General features: G+C 46.7%; 1 protein-coding gene across 11 annotated transcripts in view; it reads left to right on the top strand.

The window, feature by feature from the left end:
* The first annotated feature begins 1,025 nt into the window (after positions 1–1,025).
* ZBTB17 (zinc finger and BTB domain containing 17) overlaps positions 1,026–18,027 on the top strand; it is a 34,484-nt gene continuing 17,482 nt past the window's right edge. For 3 of the 11 annotated variants that reach the window (XM_021936374.2, XM_003891173.3, XM_003891174.4), the window contains exons 1-2: positions 1,026–1,170; positions 4,016–4,102. Coding sequence is in view for 4 of the 11 variants with exons in the window: in XM_021936378.2 (XP_021792070.1) it covers positions 1,164–1,170 (7 nt within the window). In the remaining 7 variants the exon portion in view is untranslated. Of the gene's footprint in view, positions 1,171–1,590; positions 2,020–4,015; positions 4,103–6,753; positions 6,838–18,027 lie in introns of those variants that run through there. The other 8 variants (XM_021936378.2, XM_021936368.2, XM_021936356.2 and 5 more) reach the window with 5 other exon arrangements.

The following is an 18,027-nucleotide window of genomic DNA, read 5'->3' as shown; positions in this document are numbered from 1 at the left end:
CCCAGCTACTCCAGAGGCTGAGGCAGGAGAATGGCGTGAACCTGGGAGGCGGAGCTTGCAGTGAGCCGAGATCACGCCACTGCACTCCAGCCTGGGCGACAGAGCGAGACTCCGTCTCAAAAAGGAAAAAAAAAAAAAAGACAAGAAGGGGTCAACTGCTCGGCTTTTTTGTTTCTTTAGCCATTGTGAAGACAGGAGTGAGTTGCCAGATTGGCATATGTTGCAGTCCCACTGAAGGCTAGTGGACATGAATCTCTAGGGAACAGTCTCGCCACTGCCTACTTTCTTCAGCTGTGCTTGGCTGTTTGGGAGCAAACAAAGAGAAAAGGTGCAGTTGGATTCACACAGCGTTGGTATTCTTACCAAATCCATGTGACAAAAAGACAAGGGAGCAAAGAGCTTACAGTAGTGGCAAGAGTATTGTTAAAATTATAGATTATGGAAAATAATCAGGCCTAGAAGTAAACAAAGAAGAAAGCCCTGACTGTGAGAAAGTGGAGAAGCCAGTGGCCTAGAGCTACCAAAAAGGTAGAAGAGGGGCCACAGAGGGGCCGTGCAAATCTGCAGACACTTTTGTTTTCAGACACCTTTATTCACGTCCAAGATAATCAGGGAAGGGGATAATGTTCGGCTTAGAAGGTAGAAAAACACAATTGGGATCTGCAGCTTTGAAGCCGCAAGTAGATTCACATCTCCGGTCCACCACTTACAAAAGTATGTGACCCTGGACAATTCATTTACACTTTTTGAGTCTGTTTCCCCTTTTTTAAAATTAGGAGAATACTACTATCTTATAATTGGTGAGAGGATTTAAAGAGATAATGCACGTAAAGCGCTTAACACAGTGCCTGGCACACAGTAAGACCTGAACACATGATGTTACTGTTACATTTGGAAGAGAAACCAACGCAGGGGTACAATGAGGACAAGTCTCAGCGCACAAGTACTGTAAGGTGGAACTTTTGGGTAGCTAGGCGCATGCGTCTGTCTGTGGGCGCTCGCCTAGCGAGGACGCTGCGCATGCGCCGGAAGTTGCTGCCGGGAAGCCTGCGAGGTCGGTTCCGCCCGACTCTAACATGGCGGCGCCCTTTGTCTGCTCTGTAGTGCTGTCCCCGGCCTTCTCGCGGCCGTGATGCACCTCCCTCTGCGGTGGGGTCCGGGACATGGCAGGTGAGGGTCAACAATCGCCCGGGGCCGGGGAAGTCCCGGGAGCCGGGGTGGAGGCGGCAGAGGATGGGGCGCGGTGGGACGCCGGTGACGGTTGTGTGGGGGAGGGGAGGGAAGTGGAATGGGATCCGAACCGGGGCTGAGGGGACACCGCCGGGCGGGAGATTGTGGGGTGGCGGGGCGGGGGGCGTCGCCGGGCGTGCTGGCGGGGAGTGGGCGGCCAGAGCGACCGCCCGGGCGAAGGGGCGCGTGTCACCTCCCGGGCTAGATGACACCCCAGCTGGTAGCATCTCCGCCCCCGCCGCCCGGCTGTCACCGCCCCTTGACCCCGCGCGCTGTAGAGGGTGGGCGTTCTGCGGCCGCGAGGGAGCGCAGTGCCGGGGCAGCTCCCGTCGGGCGGCCGGGGCGGGAGGGAGCGGGGCTGCCCGGGCCTAGGAGGAGCTGACAAGAGAGGAGGCCGACGCTGTCCCTGTATAAAATCATTTCATTCATTCATTCGTCCTACGGACGGTGGTTCAGCACCTGATAGATGCTGAAGCTAGAGCGAGTGATGCGGGCGGGCTCGATCCTGGAGTAGCGGTTAGGAGTGTGAACCGTGGAGCCCAGCAGCGGGGTTTGAATCCCCACTCCCTGCTGTGACCTTAAGCACTTTTGGCTTTTTCTCTCTGCCTGGGTTTACTCAGCCTTTAAGCAGAGATGGTAATAAAATCTGCCTCCTAAGATTGTAATAAAGGGGAAATGAGGTTCCTAGAACACTTATGGGCACAAAGTAAATGCTGTGTGTTTGTCGCTGTTATTAATTGTATCCCCATCGTCACCCAGAGCTCAGAGACCCATGTGGGAGACATACAGGTAAATCAGCAATTCTGATACTGCTGCGAGGGCAGAAAGCCCTCCTTCCTCTGGAGCACAGAGACACATCACTCAGCCAAGGGGGACTCCCGGGAGGCTTCTGTCCGCCAGAAAACTAAGATCTAAGGGAAGCTCAGGGGAGTGAGGCAGAAAAACGAGTATTCTCAGTTGAGGGTGTAGTTTGCGAGAAAACTCATCTTTGCAGAGAGAGAGGCGAGAGAGAGATCAAGCTCAATAAAGAAGCAGACTGGGCCGGGCGCAGTGGCTCACGCTTGTAATCTCAGCACTTTGGGAGACCCAGGCGGGCAGATCACTTGAGGTCAGGAGTTCGAGACCACCCTGGCCAATATGGTGAAACCCCCGTCTCTACTAAAAATACAAAAATTAGCCGGTCGTGCTTGCGAGCGCCTGTAGTCCCAGCTACTGGGGAAGCTGAGGCATGAGAATCGCTTGAACTCGGGAGGCGGAGGTTGCAGTGAGCCCAGATGGCGCCATTGTACTCCAGCCTGGGCGACAGAGCGAGATTCCGTCTCAAAAAAAAAAAAAAAAAAAAGCAGCAGCAAGCCGTGGTCTGGTCTTAGGGGACGTTGTAAACCTAGTTAAGGACTTTACATTTTAGGTTAATGGGAAGCCATTTAAGAATCAGATCTGTGGCCAGGTGTGGTGGCTTACTCTGTAATTCTGGCACTTTGGGAGGCCAATGTGGGATGATCGCTTGAGCCCAGGAGTTTGAGACAAGCCTGGGCAACATGGCAAGACCCCATCCTTATTTAAAAAAAAAAAGAAAAAAAAGAAAAGAAAAAAAAAGCTGGGCATGGTGGAGCATACCTCTGGTGGTCCCAGCTTCTCGGAAAGCTGAGGTGGGAGGATTCTTTTATTTCCAGCCTGAAATAAAAGAATCAGATTGTTTGTTTGTTTTTTAAGACTAAGACTTGCTCTGTCACCCAGGCTGGAGTGCAGTGGCGGCGTAATCATAGTTCACTGCAGCCTCGACCTAAACTCAAGCGATCCTCCTGCCTCAGCCTCCCAACTAGCTGGGACTACAGGCGTGCACCACAACACCTGGCTAATTTTTTAAATTTTTAGTAGAGATGGGTTCTCACTGTGTTGCCCAGACTGGTCTCGAACTCTTGGCCGCAAATGGTCCTCACGCCTCAGCCTCCCAAAGTACCGGGATTATAGGCATGTGCAACCACACCTGGCCACGAATCAGATTTGTGGATTAGGAAGCTCACTCTGGTTAAGTGAAGAATGTATCAAAGGGAGTGGGCCTGTAGGCTAATTAAGAGCCTGCTAGAATAATCCAAGTGAGAAATAAAGGTGTGAGTTAGAGGCAGAGAGTGAGGAGAGATGGTTTTAGAGATAGAATTGACAAAATTTGGTGATTAGTTTGATGAGAGTTAGGGGCAGGAAGGAGTCAGGATCACCCCAGTTTTTGACTGATGGGTGTTGGATGCTGCTCCGTGTGATAGGGAGCAGTACGGGGAGCAGATTTGGGGGAGGGCAGATATGTTTAGTTTTGAACATGTTGGAGTTGAATGCCTGTAAAGCATTCAGGTGCACCTGTTCAGCGGTGATCTAACAGTTGTCACCATCAAAGGTCACTGAAGTCATGGGAGGGGATGAGCTCGCCTAGGGTAGAGTATGCAATGAGAAACAAAGTGTCCAGGATATCCCAGAGCAGTGCCAATGCTGCAATAATGCTTGGGTACAAACCTCATCGTTTTTTGCTTCTCAACATTGTGTCCTGTCTCTCACTGAGCAGCTGATCTTGAGAGCAGGGCCTGAGGCTGAGTCTGTGCATCTTTGTGTCCCAGTGTCAGCATGTTGTCTGGCACAGACCAGGCTATTTATTCAGCACTTCCTTGGGCCAGGCTCTGTGCTCAGCACTCTGTATTTGTCTATGTTTGATGGATGCATGAAAGGGCAGCTCTGAGGGAGCAGGTACCCTTTATAGGTTCTCATCAGATTTTCCACTTGTATGTCATTGATTCAGGTAATGAGCCGGAGGAGGGGAGCCAAGCTGGAGTTTACACAGGCAAACTGTCAGAAAAGAGTAGCCTGGGCTATCTGGAAATCTGAGGTATGTCTGTAATACTCAAGGATGAAACAAATCAGATCAGTTTGTCCTTCTTCTCTAGGTTCAACATGATTCAAATGATTCTTTCCTGATAGCCTTTTCTTTAAAATTATACAGTAATGACAAAATTCCAGTTACAGTTTGGTTGGGAAATTGCTGATATTACTATTATTGTTTTACCTACAGAGAGAGGCCAGAGTGGATGATCAGCGGGCAATGCTCACATCTTTAGTTAGGTGAAATCTACAGTGGCGGAAACAGAAGTTTATTCCTTGCTCCTTAACATTCTGGAAGTACGCAGTCCAGAGCTGGTAGAGCAGTTTGCTGTGTTCTGTGAGATCATCTGGGAGCAGGATTCCATTGATAATGTAACTTTTCTTACTCAAACTTAGGCTTCCATCTCATGGTCCAAGCTGGCTGCTGTAACTCCTGCCATCATGTATGATCTCCTTAGGGCAAAAAGGGAAACAGAGCAGCGAGCACACACTCATTCCTTTTAAGGTTCTAATGTTTAAGGAGGCATTTTTGTACAACATGGTTCCCAGACATAAGCCAGTTCCTGCATCTGGTGCACAGCTAAAGAACAGATTGTGACTGTTTCAGTGCTGGAGAAAAAGCTGGCTGAGAGAACCTTCTGTGTCTTCAGTCTGTCTGGATTACTGTCTTGGGGTGTGATCCCCGCCTGAGGGGAGGTGCACTGAGTCCCCAAGGCAGGCTACTCTGGCTTTGGGTAGGTTTACAGGGCTTGGGCCCGGGGAGGCCAGGCTTGTTTATCCCATTCATTGTTTCTGTGCCCAACATGTGTCAGGCATTGTGCTGGGTGCTAGGCATGCTGGCATGAGTAAGACTGAATCCCGGGAGCAGGTGCTCCCAGCCACGTGTATCCTCACAATGCAATGCAGGAAATGCTTTGGAGGGCTGGTAAAGGGTGTTGCACACAGAGGGAGGTTGCACTGGCGCTGGAAGGCTTTCCTTGGGGGAGTGAAGATGTTGTGAACGGCACATTTTGGACTGATCACTGTAAAATTCCCCTTGGACAGATAGAGGCAGCTAGGTCTCTGGAGTCAGGTGTGAATCTGCCCTCCCGTTGAGTGGCTCTGTGTCCTGACAGTCAGTTCCTTCTGAAACTGTGTCCCAAAGAGTTTAAAAAAAAACAAACTAATGACTACTAATTTTCCTAATCACAAGATTGTCTTCTGACACATCAGACAGCAAGCCCTTTTACTCGGTTTCATCGCTGAGCCTCAGTTTCTTCATCTGTAAAATAGGGATGACAACATCTACCTCACAGAATTGTTTGGAGAATTACGTGAGGTCAGGCAGGTAATTCACAGGGTTTGCTGCATAGTGCAGCGCTCCCCAACCTTTTCGTTTTTTTTTTTTTTCTGTTGGCAAAATATATATTTTATATATATAGTATATATATATAGAGAGAGATATATATGTGTGTGTGTATATATATATAGAGAGAGAGAGAGACAGACAGACAGAAGGTTTCCCCCACCCACCCACCTACCCAAAACATGTGTCTTAGTGTTTGATTTTTTTTTTCATACACAGAGAATAGGGAATTTCAGAATTTGTACATATATTTTAGCAAACAAATTTTGATCTATTGGCTTCTTGGTGCAGTAGTGGTGCCAAAGGTTCATACTATTACAAGGAAGTTGTGAACACTGATTTCTCAGGAGGTGAGGCCAGCCCCACATGAACTTCTCTTGCATCCCTCTGGTCCACATGATACATAACTACTTCGACTTCTTTTTGTTCCTCTCATGAATCATTAGACATTAAAAATGGAACAACAGAGTCACAAAGGGCCACATGCTTTTCAGTAGAAAGCATTCTCCTTCTCTAGGTTGCTATCACAGTGCAGACTTGACTGCCTGAATATGCTCAGGAGATTTAGTGAGTATTGTCTGTATTTGGTTATGGAAAAGGCTCTCCTGGCTGAGCGCGGTGGCTCACGCCTGTAATCCCAGCACTTTGGGAGACCAAGGCGGGTGGATCACGAGGTCAGGAGATCGAGACCATCCTGACTAACATGGTGAAACCCCGTCTCCACTAAAAATACAAAAAACAGGCGCCTGTAATCCCAGCTACTCGGGAGGCTGAGGCAGGAGAATCACTTGAACCTGTGAAGTGGAGGTTGCAGTGAGCCAAGATCGTGCCACTGCGCTTCAGTCTGGGCGACAGAGCGAGACTCCGTCTCAAAAAAAAAAAAAAAAAAAAAAATTAGCTGGGTGTGGTGGCAGGTGCCTGTAGTCCCAGCTACTTGGAAGGCTGAGGCAGGAGAATCGCTTGAACCCAGGAGGCGGAGGTTGCAGTGAGCTGAGATCACACCACTGCACTCCAGCCTGGGCGATAGATTGAGAGTCTGTCTCAAAAAAAGAAAAATAAATAAATAAAAAGGCTCTTCTTTTTTTTTTTTTTTTCTTTTTTTAAGTCCATAGTGAGAGCAAATCAAAGCATTGTTTTTTCTTCTGAGCGTCAGTCTTTGTCCTCCTCACCCTCCAAAAATAAAAAATAATAAGAGAGTCAAGCACTTTAGACTTTCATCAGCCTGGCAAATAAAGTTTGCAGCAAATAGAAGTCCTACTATTGATAGGACTTTTGTAAAGAAAATAAATTTGATAAGACAAATTTCTTTACAGGAAACAAGCTACACAGAGGCAGTACCAGGATAAATAAGACCCTGTCCCTGCGTCCAAGATGCTGGCAGTCTCATGGAAAGACAGGCAAGGAAACCTAGGATCATAATTAAGGTGAAAATGTGTCAACAGAGATCAAAAACAGGATGCTAAGAAATCGCAGGGGAGGGGCTCCAAACTCACTTGGGTTGGAAAGAAAATTGATAAAGAAAGAAAATTGATAAGACAAAAAGTACATAGGATAACCCAATTACTGTGTTGTTGGGTAATTTATAAGATTGACCTCCAACTTCACTGATGTAAAATCCTATTGGAAATATGAGGGCAGCCATACAGAAAAGCATCATTCCAGTGAATGCTATCCGTTGAACATATATTGTAGCTTCTCTTCCCCAGGGGGAAGCCACCAGCAAACCGCATGTGACAGTCAAATGATTCCCATGAGAAAAAACAGCATGGTGACCCACTCCAGGGGAAGCCGGGGAGGGGTGCACATCCCCTCTCGTCCATGGATGGTTTGACACTGTCCCACGAGGCCCACAGTGAGTGCTCCCACAGACTCCCTGGTGTCGAGCCAGTCTGGGTTGGTGATGCTGGTGATGGCAAAGATACTGGCAGCCAGAAAGAGACATCCTGAGATAATGGTCAATTTATCATCTCCCTGCCCTGCTCCACCTACTCTCCAAGCCCCGGGCAGGCAGTGGCCTCACACCTCCCACCCCATGGGCAGCCTCTGGGACCTAGAGTCCCCACACTGCTGCCTCGTGCCCCTCGACCCCCATGCACCCGGGACTGCCAGCTGTGGCACGGCCCGTAACCTCCAACGTTTTTGGCACCAGGGACCGGTTTTGTAGGAGACAGTTTTTGCATGGACAGGGGGCTGAGGGGTAGGGGTGGGAGGTGGTTTCAGGTTGACTTAAATACATTACATTTACTATGCACTTTATTTCTATTATTATTACATTATAATATATAATGAAATAATTGTACAATTCACCATCATATAGAATCAGTGGGAGCCCTGAGCTGCTTTTCCTGCAGCTAGACGATCCCATCTGGGGTTGATGGAAGACAGTGACAGATCATCAGGCATTAGATTCTCTTGAGAAGCACACAAACCTAGACCCTTCACATGTGCAGTTCACAATAGGGGTTGAGCTCTTGTGAGTATCTAATGCTGCTGCTAATCTGACAGGAAGCGGAGCTCAGGCGGTAATGGCGAGCGATGGGGAGCGGCTGTAAATACAGATGAAGCTTCGCTCACTTGCCTGCTCACTCGCCTGCCACTCGCCGCTCACCTGCCATGCAGCCCACTTCCTAACAGGCCACGGACCAGTAGTGGTCTATGGCCCACGGGTTGGGGACCCCTGGTATAGTGGACATTTATGAAATGTGACTTACCTCCTGCTGCAAGGTACAGGCTGGTTGGAAGCTGGAGACCAGTCAGGATTGAAGTGGAGGAAGGCCCAAACCTGTGGGGAAGCCAGGTTGCCCTCCTGCTTTGTGGCAGGGGCTATCCAGGTTGTGCATGGAGGGTCGAGGACTGCTCTGTGCTCCCCCCTGTTTTCCGGGAGAGTTCCCCCAAGCTTTCTAATTAAAGTAATCAAACCTTGGATACTCAGAGACCATATCCTGAGAGATCTGGTAAGGAGTGTTTTGAGGATTCTCTCTACCTGTTTAATTCCTTCAAGTTCAGATGCTTCTGGGAAGCCGTTTCTGAGCCATTCCCACTTCCTCCAACCCGAGTGAGTTTGGAGCCCCTCCCCTGCGATTTCTTAGCATCCTGTTTTTAATCTCTGTTGACACATTTTCACCTTAATTATGATCCTAGGTTTCCTTGCCTGTCTTTCCATCAGACTGCCAGCATCTTGGATGCAGGGACAGGGTCTTATTTATCCTGGTACTGCCTCTGTGTAGCTTGTTGCCTGGCACACAGCTGGTGCTCAGCAAACGCTGGATGAGTGGGTGATCCGTCTTGATTGGCTGAGGGGGAAATGGCATTTGGGGCTGGAGAAAACTCCATGTGATTGAGGGCTGGGCATGCAGCTTGTTTATTGGGCATTTGGCTGTCATGTGGGAAAGAGACATGGTGAACTCTGACCTTAACTGTGAGAGTTTTGGTCAGAAGACGGTTTCTCTGTCTTTTTGTCTTGTTCTAGTATAGCAGGGTTTCTCAACCTTGACACTTCTGACATTTGGGGTGAGATAAGTCTTTGTTGTGGGGAGTGGGTTCCTGTAGCATCTCTGGTCTCCACCCATAGATGCCAGTAGTAACTCTTCTCCAGTGGTGACACCCCAGAGTGTCTCCTGATACTGCCTGGCACAAAATCACCCCCAGTTAAGAAACCCCTGCAGTATAGGGTAGCAGCTAGGAACATAAACTCCTAAGCCAGGCATATCTGGGCTCATGTTTGCTTCTTATAATTACTAGCTGTATGCCCTTGGGCAAAGTACTTGACCTTTCTAATCCTCAGTTTCCTCAGTTGTAAAATGGGGATGATAGTTACCTTGAATATAACTTTATTGGGTGGAATTATTACTAAGGTCATGCATGTAAAGTGCTTAGTGGAGTCCCTGGCTCCAGAATTACTGTTATTTGATAGAAGAAGATTCTTGAGGGTCAAAGCAGAAAATACGCAGAGTTTAGGAAGAAAACAACATTTGGTATGGGAATGCATGCACAAGGGAAAAAAATCAGAAGGTTCTCAAGGGTGTACCTGTGGAAAGTAAGTTACCGCCCTCTCCTCCCAGGAAACTTTTTTTTTTTTTTGGTAGAGACAGAATCTCACTGTGTTACCCAGGCTGGTCCCAAACTCCTGGGCGCAAGCAATGCTCCTGCCTCAGCCTTCCAAAGTGTGGTATTATAGACTTGAACCACCAAACCCAGCCTCATATAACTTTTTTTTTTTTTAAGTTAGGACCTTGCTCTGTGGCCAAGGCTAGAGACCAGTGGAGCTGTCATAGCTCACTGCAGCCTCGACCTCCCTGGCTCAAGCGATCTTCCTGACTCAGCCCCCAAGTAGCTGGGACTGCTAGCACACACCACCACACCTAGCTGATTTTTCTGTTTTTTGTACAGATAGGGTTTCGTCATGTTGCCCAGGCTTGTCTTGAACTCCTGGGCTCAAGTAATCCACCTACCCACACCATCCCAAAGGACTGGGATTACAGGTGCGAGCAGGGGTGGTGTCCTGCGGGGTGACTCATTGTTGGGTTTGACATTTGACATCACAGTAGGGAGGGACCTCAGCTTTAATGAAAACAAAAAACTCCAAATACATTTTGTGTACAAAACATATTGTCCTGGAGATCATAATCTACTTCTTTTGCTGGCTGCGGGTTTTTTTAAATTTTTTAATTAATTTTTTATTTTTTATTTTTGGGACAGGGTCTTACTCTGTCGCCCAGGTTGGAGTGCAGTGCTGGGATTGTAGCTCACTGCAGCCTCAACCTCCAGGGCTCAAGTGATCCTCCCACCTCAGCCTCCCGTGGCCACAATTTTTAACTGGTTGAAATAATAGAGGTCAGAGAGTAAGTACTGTGGCTCAGAGTGATTGAGCTTTGCTGCAAGCGTGTGTGTGGAATGCCAGCACAGGGACTCCTTATGGACATCAATAGCTTGACAGTCCCTGGATGATTAAGGTTGACCTCAGTAACGCAGTCAGCACAAATACGTGTAGAAAACTGGGGCTTAGGCTCTTGGATTCAAACATGCTTGTTATGAATTGAAGAGAGAGATGGTTCTTAGGGCTGGGCTTCAAAGGAAGGAAGCAAAGGGCATGGTTAGAATTGAGAGTTGTTCACTCATATCTAAACAGCAGTGTGGACAGAGGCTCAGAGGTGGGAATTCCCGCTGCGAGTGGAGAGCAGGCCAGAAAGCAGGCTTGGTGGGTTCATTGTAACATCAAAAATCTACTCAGCTTCTGGTCTTGAAAGGTCTGGCAGTAAAATCTGTTCTCCCCACCCCAGCCGCACCACTTCCTATACTGGAACTTATTAACCTAAGCAGTCACTTTCCTGTCCTGAATGGCAGGCTCCACTTGAATTTCGCCAACCTGCCCCATGGGAAGCTGTATCACCAGAGCTCAGAGAGCAAAGCACTTCTCATTTCTGTAGTCTCAGGGCCATGTGGGCCCCTCAGGGATTTTCCCCAGTTACTGTGACTCAGTCAGCAGCCCAAACTAATGCTTGGCAACATTGTTTAAAGTAAGAAAGAAGTTGTTTAACTTTGTAAATCATTTTTGTTAAATGTTGACTCCATACAAAAGAACGTGTTCAGTGTAAAGAATAAGGATACAAGAAACATCTTCCATGTACCCATTACCCAGTTTTCAAAAAGAACTTACTGTTACCTTTGGAGTTCCCTGTGTCCCTTCCCTGATCTCACCCGGCCCAAGTCACCCCTGAGTTTTGCTTTCATCACTCTTACTTTTCTTTATAGTCTTCCCATGTGTTTGTGTTGCTAAACAATGTACCGTTTAATTTTGCAGGTTTTTGAACTTAATATAATCATATTGTTTTCTTCAGTGCCTTGACATTAATCCAGGTTGCATAGAGTGGTATTTCATTTTCACAGATGAATAATGTTCCATTGTATGAGAATTTATTTCTCCTTTCTATTGTTGGGGGACATTTGGGTTGTGTCCAGTATTTTGCTGAGACAAACAGCGCCACTGTTCACATTCCCGGGACATGTATGCACAGTCTCTCCAGGGGCTGCAGCTGGGAGTGGAGTTGAGTCACGGGGTATGTGCGTCTTCAACTTAACCAAATAATGCCAAGTTGTTTCCAAAACGGTTTCCCCAGTTTACCCTTCAACAATTCCGTTTGCCTCATATCCTCTCAACAATGGTATTTTCAGACTTCAACATTTTTACTTATCTGGTGGGCGTACAGTGACATCTCATGTGGTTTTGATTTGCATTTTCCTGGTTCTGAGTTGGGCATCTTTTCATTGCTTACTGATCGTTCAGATTTCACCTTCTCGGAAACATTGTCTTGCTCATTTTTCTATTGGGTGGTTTGTAGACATTTTGTTAGTTTTTTGTTTTTTATTTCTTATTTTGGATACTAATTCTTTGTCAGTTATATGTGTTATAACTACCCACTTCCAGTTTGTGGCTTATCTTTTCACTGTAGGATTTTATTTTCTGTTTTTGATGAACAGAATTTTTTTTTTTTTTTTTTTTTTTTTTTTTTTTGAGACAGAGTCTCACTCTGTTGCCCAGGCTGGAGTGCAGTGGCGCGATCTCGGCTTACTGCAAGTTCCACCTCCCAGGTTCAAGCGATTCTCCTGCCTCAGCTTCCTGAGTAGCTGGGATTATAGATGCGTGCCACCATGCCTAGCTAATTTTTTTTTATTTTTAGTAGACAAGGTTTCAGCATCTTGGCCAGGCTGGTCTTGAACTCCTGACCTCATGATCCACCCGTCTCAACCTCCCAAAGTGCTGGGATTACAGGCGTGAGCCACCATGCCCGGCCTGTTCTCTGTCTCTTTAAATACCACACTGACTTGTAAAATACATCATTTTAGAAAACTGGTGACCTGGTGTCTAGTAAATCCTTGGCCCATTGCTCTTCCATTTTCATTTTATTTTTTTCTGAGACAGAGTCTCGCTCTATCACCCAGGCTGTAGTGCAGTGGTACGATCTTGGCTCACTACAGCCTTGACCTCCCAGGCTTAAGCTATCCCTCCACCTCAGCCTCCCAAGTAGCTGAGACTAGAGGCATATGCCACCACGCTCAGCTATTTTTGTCTTTTTTGTAGAGACAGGGTTTCACCATGTTGCCCAAGCCAGTCTTGAATTCCTGGGCTCAAGCAGTCCTCCCGCCTCAGCCTCCCAAAATGTTGGATTACAGGCATGAGCCATCTTGCCTGGCCCCATTGTCATGTTAGATTATGCTTGTCAAATGCCATAACAATTGTTGGTATGTTTTATTAGAATTGCATTGAGTTTATAATATTTAAAATTGGGTAGAGTTGACATTTTTGTCATGTTGAGTCATCTGATCCATAAATGTGGTATAGCTTTCAATTTATATAACTTATCAAAGTCTAAATTTAGTCAGTGTCTTTATACCTTACTCTCAAACAGTGAGGATCTGTGAACACTTTAATTCCTGTCACTTCCTCTTCTACTTTTATTCGGTAGGTGTGTATTTTAGTTCTTTTTAAACATTTTTTTTTTCTCTCTCTCTCTAGAGACAGGGTCTCACTGTGTTGTCCAGGCTGCAGTGCAGTGGCACAATCACAGCTTACTGCAGCCTTGACCTTCTAGGCTTATGCAATCCTCCTGCCTCAGCTTCTCGAGTAGCTGGGACCACAGGCACTCGCCACCACACCCTGCTAATTTTCACTTTTTTTTTTTTTTTTTTTTTTGGTAAATACAGGGTCTCTTTTGGTAAAGACATGCTGGTCTTGAACTCCTGGACTCAAGCAAACCTCCTGCCTTGGCCTCCCAAAGTGCTAGGATTAGAGGTGTGAGCCACTGTGCCAGTCCTTTTACAACTTTTATGAGCATCATTATTCAGCATTTGTTTAGGTTTGCTCACTTATATTTACTATTTTCATTGTTCTTCCTTCCTTCTTGCATTTAATACTTTCTTTCTGGGATCACTTGCAGCTGTCTGAAATATGTGTTTTATAAGGCGTAAATGTGGGCTGTAGTCCTTTTGAGGGACTGCGAGTCATTATACATTCTCAGGGAAGATTTTTCCCTCCCCCGTTGGGCACCAAGATTTGATATAGGCTGTTTCCATATTGTCTTCTTTCCACCAAGGTCCCGTGGGACCTCCCCCTGGGGATGGGGTGGAGGGTGGGGCTCGATCTTGCCCAGTTCTGCAAATGTCTTTCCTTGAAACCTGGTCTCAAAGTTCCACTTGCTCTCTGGACTTCAGCCCTTGTTTAGATATGTTTTGACCTCTCCGTATTACTTACTGACCTGTCAGTTCTTTGATATATTTTAATTTATTTTTAATTCCTCTTACTGTCATTCCCAATCTTTGATGCATTTTAAAAGATGTCTTATACTTTTTATTCAGCATTTGTGGCTGTTGGCAGTGGGAGAATTGGCCAGGGTACCTTTGCCAGAAATGGAGTTGTTTCATAGGTTTAATTTTGCATTTCATCTGGCAGCAGCAAACTCTGAATATATTACTGCTTAGTAATGTTCACTTCTGGATTGTGTGAGCTTTTTAAAATTAATTAATTTATATATTTTTTAGAAATGGGTTCTCACTATCTTGCCCAGGGTAGTCTCAAATTCTGGGGCTCAAGCCATCTGTCTGCCTTGGCCTCCCAAAGTGTTGGGACTACAAGTGTGAGCCACTGTGCCCAGCCTTGGATTTTTTAAATTTTTTTTAAATTTTTTTTAGAAACAGGGTCTCACTATGTTGCTCAGACTGGAGTGCAGTGGTTATTCATCGATGCAGTCAAAGCTCACTACAGCCTTGAACTCCCGGCCGCAAGTGATCCTCCTGCTTCAGCCTTTCGAGTGGCTGGGACTACAGGCATGTGCCACCATAGCCAACTACTTCTGGGTTTTATACGATGTTTTGTTTTGTTTTGTTTTGTTGAGACACAGTCTCGCTCTGTCGCCCAGGCTGGAGTGCAGTGGCCGGATCTCGGCTCACTGCAAGCTCCGCCTCCTGGGTTCACGCTATTCTCCTGCCTCAGCCTCCCGAGTAGCTGGGACTACAGACGCCTGCCACCTCGCCTGGCTAGTTTTTTGTATTTTTTAGTAGAGACGGGGTTTCACCGGGTTAGCCAGGATGGTCTCGATCTCCTGACCTCGTGATCCGCCCGTCTCGGCCTCCCAAAGTGCTGGGATTACAGGCTTGAGCCACCGCGCCCGGCCAATACGATGTTTTATAGCACTCATTAGTATAAGGAAGAGAGATTGTTATGTGCCTGTGATGACAGAGAATGTGTCCGTTTGGTACAGGCTCAGAATCTGATGAACCTGCTATTCTGTGTTTGTCCACAGAAGTTTTGTCCTTTTCTGTAGTGGAAAGGGCACAGTTTTTAGAGTGTGATGGACTTGGCCTTGAATGTGGGCAGGGCAGTGCAACCTAGGTCAGCAACAAGCTCTTAAACTGTGATTTGCTCATCTGCTCAATGCGGGTGGCTGTGTTAGTCCCTCCTCCCAGGATCACTGTGAGTACTGGTGAGGCGCATGGAAGTGTGAAACACTGTGGGTGGGGCACCACAGCAGCTCTGGCCCTTACTCCCTTCATGGCTGCTGTGGGTTAGGGTCTGTTTGCACCGGAAACAACCATCCCGTGAGTTTCTCTTGCCAGTAACCTCCCCTGGAGTCTCAGCAGATGGAGCTGTTATTAGCAAGGCTGAGTTTCCTCTCTGCACACAGGGTACAGTTCCACCCGCAGTCTCTTACCAGGACTCACAATTTTTATTTCATTTTATTTTATGTTTTATTTTATTCAAGATAAGATCTCGCACTGTTACCCAAGCTGGAGTGGCAGTGCCACAATATCAGCTTACTGCAGCCTCAACCTCCCAGGCTCAAGTGATCCTTCCACCTCAGCCTCCCAAGTAGCTGGGACCATAGACACGTGCCACCACGCCCGGCTAAATTATTTTGGATTTTTTGTAGAGATGGGATCTCACCATGTTGCCCAGGCTGGTCTTCAACTCCTGAGCTCAGGCAATCCTCCTGCCTCCGTCTCCCAAAGTGCTGAGATTAGAGTCATGAGCCACCTCTCCCGGTTTACTGATAAAGCATATATATTAACATCGTAAAATATACTTCTCCACTGGGACCCCACCCCCTGTCATCACTAGCTGTGCCTCCCTCTCCATCCCATTCCGCCCACCTCCCTGGTCTTATTAGGACCAGGAACCAGGCCACACTTGGGGGTGGTCTCCAAGTTTCTCTCAGAAGTTTGCACTTCAAAGCAGCTGGTGGGAAACCAGCCAGGGTTGCAAGCCTTCCCTTTCAAGGCTTGGCCTGGGAGCAGCTTTGCTGATTCATCGCAGCCGCAGGCGGTAGGGATTTCAGGGGCTGGAGGTCAGCCGCGCTGTTTGTTGAAGGGGAGCCCTGTGCCCCTGAGTCTCTCCTAATCCTCACTGGGCTGCTTCTGGAAACTCTGCTGTAGGACAGCACTTCTGCATCCGGATCGAGTAGCCCAGCAGTTTTGAAACATCACTGGAAACTGAGACGTTGAGTCTTGACCACTGATTATCGAGCCCCAACTTAAGGCTTCGGGATCCCCAAAATATTCCTCTAAAATATTCTCTTACTCATTGAGTTTTTTCCCAGTGAAGTTTTATAGAATCTTAGCTTAATCCTATTTGGAATAGGAAATATAAAATCTGATGTTGGCTTCTGCCATATGTATTTCATAGTTGGTGTTCACGTCCTATACAGTTCATGGTCATAGTTGGAAATCTTAAAGATAATACTGTAGGGAATGTTTTAAGTGGAAAAAATCTGCTATCTGCTAGGTAAATGCCTCATTTTAATTGTCACACTGCATCTGTTATACTTCGAATGCATGGCAGTCTCATTAATGATATCATTCTTTCATTTATGCAGCGTTTCTTAAATCTTTTTTCTTTTTTCGAGATGGGGGGGTCTCACTCTGTTGCCCAGGCTGGAGTGCAGTGGTGCAATCACTGCTCACTGCAGCCTCGACCTTGTGGGCTTAGGTGATCCTCCCGCCTCAGCCTCCCGAGTAGCTGGGACCACAGGCACGCACCAGCACACGTGGCTAGTTTTTGTATTTTTTGTGGAGATGGGGTCTTGCTGTGTTGGCCAGGCTGAAGCATGTATTACATTTTATCACTACAAGGGACCTTGGCAGTTACCTAATCCTAGTGAGGATACAAACCCAGGAAAAGTCAGTCACATTTGAAGAGCCTGTACTACATGGAAGTCCAGCTATATCCATTTCCAGTTCATACTTAACTTGCTTTTTTCTTTTGGCTTGAATTCTTGATCTTAAAGAGTATCATGGGCCATCTAGCCCTTCCCTTGTGATTGTCATGTTCTTCTGCCTCAGTGAAAGCCTCTTTGCTTCTGCAGTCCTTGTGTCCTTTGTAGAAAGAAGGTGGCGGTTACCATCAAGCATGAAGCATTTATGCCTTTTATTCTGATTCCTGTCAAGTGGAGTAAGCATTGCAGTGTGTGGGGCCTTTTCCTTTTTTCAGGTTGAAACTTCATGGGTGCCTGGATTACTGATGAGATTTTTACATCCATTTTTGGAAGACAGGACAAGGATGACAGCATTGGGCTGTGTTTTTTCTATATATTTTTTTCTTTTTTAAAAAATTAAAAACAATTTCAAGCCAAATGTTTTCTATAATTTATCAGCCTTGCTGGCATGGGTTTATGTGTAATGATAGAATGATGGTGGCCAGCAGTAGCTTTATGAAGAAGAAACTTTTGCCATCATCTCTGTTTTACAGAAGAGGAATTGAGGTACAGAGATTCAAGTACTCCTGCCTGAGGCACTTAACTAGCTTTGGCTGGATTCCGGGATGGGAGTGTTTTAACTGGGTCCTGGGAGTAGCACGCCCTCCACAGTTGCGTGCTGAACTGTGTGTGGGTGTGTCCCAGGGAGAAGGACTTCAGTTTCATCGCAGTGTCAGGGGCTTCCTCTGTATTTGAACACGAGAGCACCAGCTGCTGTGCTAGGGGCGTCCCCTCAAGGAATTTTTGCTCATATTGTTTTCCTGAGTAATACATTGATTCTCTGTGCACATTACCACAATTTTCCATTTCCCTCTGAGAAATTTTTTCCTTTGAGAAGTTTTCAGTCACCAGGTCTTGTAGAAAATGTCTTAAAGATTTTATGGTAGATAGAAATAAAGGACTTAGGTCTCTGACTTTGCAGCCTTTTATTTTCTTTCTTTCCTGTCTTTTTTATTTTTACTTTTTGACAGAGTTTTGCTCTGTTGCCTATGCTGGAGTGCAGTGGTATGATCATAGCTCGCTGTACTCTCAAAACTCCTGGGCTTAGGTGATCTGCCCACCTCAGCCTCCCAGATAGCTGGAACTTCCCTCCTTCCCCCCCCCCCCCCCTCCTTCCCTCCATCTCCTCTCTCCCTCTCCTCCCTCCTTCCCTTCCCTCTTCCTTCCTTCTTTCCTTCCTCCCCTCCTCTTTTTCTCTCCATTCTTCTTCAGCTTTCTCAGTTTAAATTTTTTAACAGATAGTGTTTACAAGAGGTGAACAATACAGAAAGGATATATAGTGAAAAGTTCAGCTCCTTCCCCACTTCCCCTGCTCCCCTGAGGGGCTTCTCATTACCAATTTCA

This window comes from Papio anubis, chromosome 1, assembly GCF_008728515.1.
Source record: "Papio anubis isolate 15944 chromosome 1, Panubis1.0, whole genome shotgun sequence".
Lineage (NCBI taxonomy): Eukaryota > Metazoa > Chordata > Mammalia > Primates > Cercopithecidae > Papio > Papio anubis.
The sequence above is the reverse complement of the archived record's forward strand: the minus strand, read 5'-3'. Positions and strand labels throughout refer to the sequence as shown.